This window comes from Lepeophtheirus salmonis, chromosome 14 (genome assembly GCF_016086655.4).
Source record: "Lepeophtheirus salmonis chromosome 14, UVic_Lsal_1.4, whole genome shotgun sequence".
Classification (NCBI taxonomy): domain Eukaryota; kingdom Metazoa; phylum Arthropoda; class Copepoda; order Siphonostomatoida; family Caligidae; genus Lepeophtheirus; species Lepeophtheirus salmonis.
In genome coordinates, this window is record NC_052144.2 from 21,957,467 (window position 1) to 21,961,089 (window position 3,623).

Consider the following 3,623-nt stretch of genomic DNA (forward strand, 5'->3'; position numbering starts at 1 on the left):
AATGATTTATGATCTATATTAATGACAAATAGAATTAATTACGAGCCATATTACGAAAGAAAAGGTCAGTACATATGTATATAAAATAAAATTTTTTAAAGGTTCTTTAACATCGAATATTTTGATTCTATTAACTTATTTAACATAACTTCCATTCGGAATGCTTCCGACATTTTTGCGGGCATTCTTGCCAAATTGTGAGATTGGATTTTACAACAGCTCCAACAAAGTTATTCACGCCCTTTTTTCTCTGTACAGGCCATGGAGTAGAATTAGAATAAACTTGACAAAAATATGAGTCATGATGAAGAGCATTTTTATGTCCCCAGATATTCCAAATATATCTAGAATAAATTATTATTATTATTTAGGATTTACACTCGTAGATTTATTTTCTACATTTTAGAAATATAAAAACCTTGTAAGTAAACGCTGATCATTTCCTCGGCCTGATTTGCCAGTCCAAGCACTTGTGTCAACTATTAAATCATCCCATGATTTCTTCCATAGATTACGTGCTTTTTGTGAAACTACATTCGCTTCCCAAAGCCCTCCTGAAAGAACATAATGTCCAAACCCTTATGTTTTTAAATTTAGAACGTACCGAGTATTTCTGTCTTATGCTGTGGATGATCCCTCATCGCATGAAGGATTTTATCAGAGTTCATCCATTCTTGGACTGCAGCAACTTCTCTCTCTGTAAAAACACTATCGAGATCTCTGCTCCCTATGATATCCACTTGCGGATCTAGCGTAGGAAAAAATCTCCATAACATTCCAAACAGACTAGAAGCATTTTTTAAAGGAACTCCTGGAAGATTTCTCACGTTGCATAAATCCACATGGTTATTTTGGCATACGAGACGACACATGTCTTTATAGAGGGGATGTGTTGAGTGAACGTCATAGTAGAGTCGCATTGCCCATCCCGGGAAGAATTTTTTAATTGACTGCACGTTAGCTACAATTATAATAAAGTCAAAGATTTCCGTTTTTAAGAGCTAAGGTTTTCAGAATAGATGGGAAATGGAGGCATTTTCCCCTCTGGCCACCAAAGTTATTGACCCACCAATTCCCCTGACACCATACTTATATTATGTATTTTACCTGCAATTCCTTTAATATAAGCATGAGTTGCTTCGTCATTCGTCAATGAATTGGCATAATATGTATAGGACATAACTTTTTGTTTCGAGCCTCTTCGCCACGCTGTTTCTGAGCAAGTCGTTTCAGCATATAAAGTATCATCACTCAACCATTTAAAATAACTATCGTAATACGCTCGACTGCAATTACATTTTTCGATAGGGACATAAACTTTTCTTTGCATTAACATCCCATTCCTTTTGAAAAAATTGACATTGTTGAATAGGAGGATTAAAATCCCAAAACCAATAAATATTTTTATATTCATTGAGCTCTTTTCAAAGAACCCTACAACACTGATTAGATGGGATTTTCTACTTGTTGAATGAAACTAGGGTAAAAATTAATAGCACTTGATTTCAATTATATAAATTAGTGAATGAGATTGAACAAAAAGGAAAGAATTCAGTCGTTAGGTACAGATGTTAAATTGTAACTTTATGCTCCATTTGTTTATTAGGAGTAACAGATTAAGCGATGAAACTTGAGGGTATACTAGACATACAATGTAAGAATAAAGTCTCTATTTAATAAAGCTCAAGTTATAGAGGAAAAATCTCATTCTAGCTATATCCAGCTAAGTTAGTATGTGGAATATGCTATAATGCACAATAAGCTGTCCCGCAAAAATCAAAAATAATTTTTCAAAAAGGCCTAACCACCATTTTTTTTTATTTGATCTCAGCTACTCAAATATGTAACAAAAATCTCTAAAACAACGATAACAAATGCCGACGAGATATAAAAATCAATTCGATTACTTGATTGTAGGGTGGATTGGGAAATTTCCACTCAAATAAAGATTTAACAAAAAGTACGTATCATAAATGTATTTTAACTCGTTTCAATATTATTAAATAGAGGTATATATGCTGTGTAAAACTTTGACTTATCTAATTTGAAGTATCCCCAAGTAATTCAGTAAAACGTGTTTCAACTTTACACGGTCCACCTTTCTCTATGTAAAGTGACATTCAGAACTGATAAGTAATAGGACTCTATTTCACATATTATGATTACTTTTACTTAATAAGGCAATAATCTATATTGCTTATGATTGCTTCTTGCTCGTTAATAGAGCGTTTTCATGTGACATTGAGATTGTTGATGTCCTCCATTTTTGGTGGTGCCTATAGAACACAGCTGTATAACAATAAAAGCATTTTTTCATTAATATTGAGGAAATTAGTTAACTATTGGATCATGTCAAAATTTCACCCACAAATAAAAGGAATCTAACCTTACCGTCTATCAAAAATCTATTCTTCTATTACATATTTTTATTATAAAGTTGATCCTAAAGTGTATTAAAAAAAAAAAAAAAGTAGTGACTTAGGGATTTTCTGTACATCTGTACATAGTTTGAATATATTCAAATATTAGCATTAGTATCAAGAAGTATTTTACTACAATTTTTCTGTCTTTCAAAGCATTTGATGGTGTTTAATCAAAATTTATTGTAAATTGGTCCAATTTAAGTAGTAAAAATATCAACTAATCAAAAATTTAATTTTTGAAATCTATTTCAAAAAATCTAATTTTTTGTGCACAGCTCTAGATTTTTGAATTTTTTTTGAGAATAACTATGGATTTTTGAATTTAATTTTTTTGTCGATAACTGTGGGTTTTTGAATTTAATTTTTTTGTCGATAACTGTGGATTTTTGATTTTTTTTTCAAAAAATTTAATATTGAAAACTAAATTTTTGAAATTTTTTTAATTTTTTCTGAACAAGTGTGAGTTTATTAATTTTTTTCAAAAAAAAAAAAATTTTGTGAATAAATATGGTTATTTTTTAAAAATAATATTTAAAATTTAGTTTTTGAAAAAAATTGATTTTTCACCAAAAAATTTCAAAACTCAAGCCCCCATAAAATATAATCCTGTGGACTCCCTTGTTCAATGGATATAGGTATATTATAGCAAAAAAAAAAAGAAAAAAAAGTCTGCATTCAAAACAAATTATTCCATCTGTAATGAATTATTTTATTCATGAAAATCATTTTTTATCTAATATCTTGGAGAAAAAAACTTACAAAAAATGGTAGAAAATTATATAATTGTAGCTTTATTTTTATCTTCGAGAAAAAAGAGGTGTTGGATCTGCACTCTGTTTTCCCTACATAGAGTGTATTAGTTATAACATAAACAAAAGTATGTATTTACAATTTAGTGATGAAAATTAGTTGCATTTTTTTAGTTCACCCTTTTTTTTGGAATTGGTAATCTGAAGAATTAATTTTCTATTCCTCAGATGTTGCCATTATTATTTAACTCCTGGGTAGTGAACTTCCTTTCCTAATAGATTTAATTATATTCATAAGCTGATTTAACATTATTGGGCGCTAGTTACATTGGCCTATAATTATTTTGTCTAAATGCATTTTGCCCGCCTTAAAATAAATGAGGTTTATACGTCGTTATTTTTTATTTTTAGTTAAAATTGATGTTCCCTTTCAATTTTTAATCAAAATATG

General features: G+C 29.6%; 1 protein-coding gene across 2 annotated transcripts; it reads right to left on the minus strand.

Moving 5' to 3' along the window:
* Positions 1-2,146, minus strand: LOC121129756 (uncharacterized). Of its 2 annotated transcripts, none has more exons than XM_040725476.2 (4): positions 1,108-2,146; positions 605-961; positions 419-554; positions 1-344 (listed from the first exon to the last, which is right to left on the minus strand). In XM_040725476.2, the coding sequence occupies exons 1-4, from the start codon at positions 1,412-1,414 to the stop codon at positions 140-142; spliced, it is 1,005 nt and encodes a 334-aa protein (XP_040581410.1). In that variant the 5' UTR covers positions 1,415-2,146; the 3' UTR covers positions 1-139. The 2 variants fall into 2 exon arrangements, with proteins under 2 accessions (XP_040581410.1, XP_040581411.1); XM_040725477.2 differs by having other exon boundaries at positions 400-554; positions 1,108-1,497.
* Between the last annotated feature and the right edge of the window lie 1,477 nt (positions 2,147-3,623).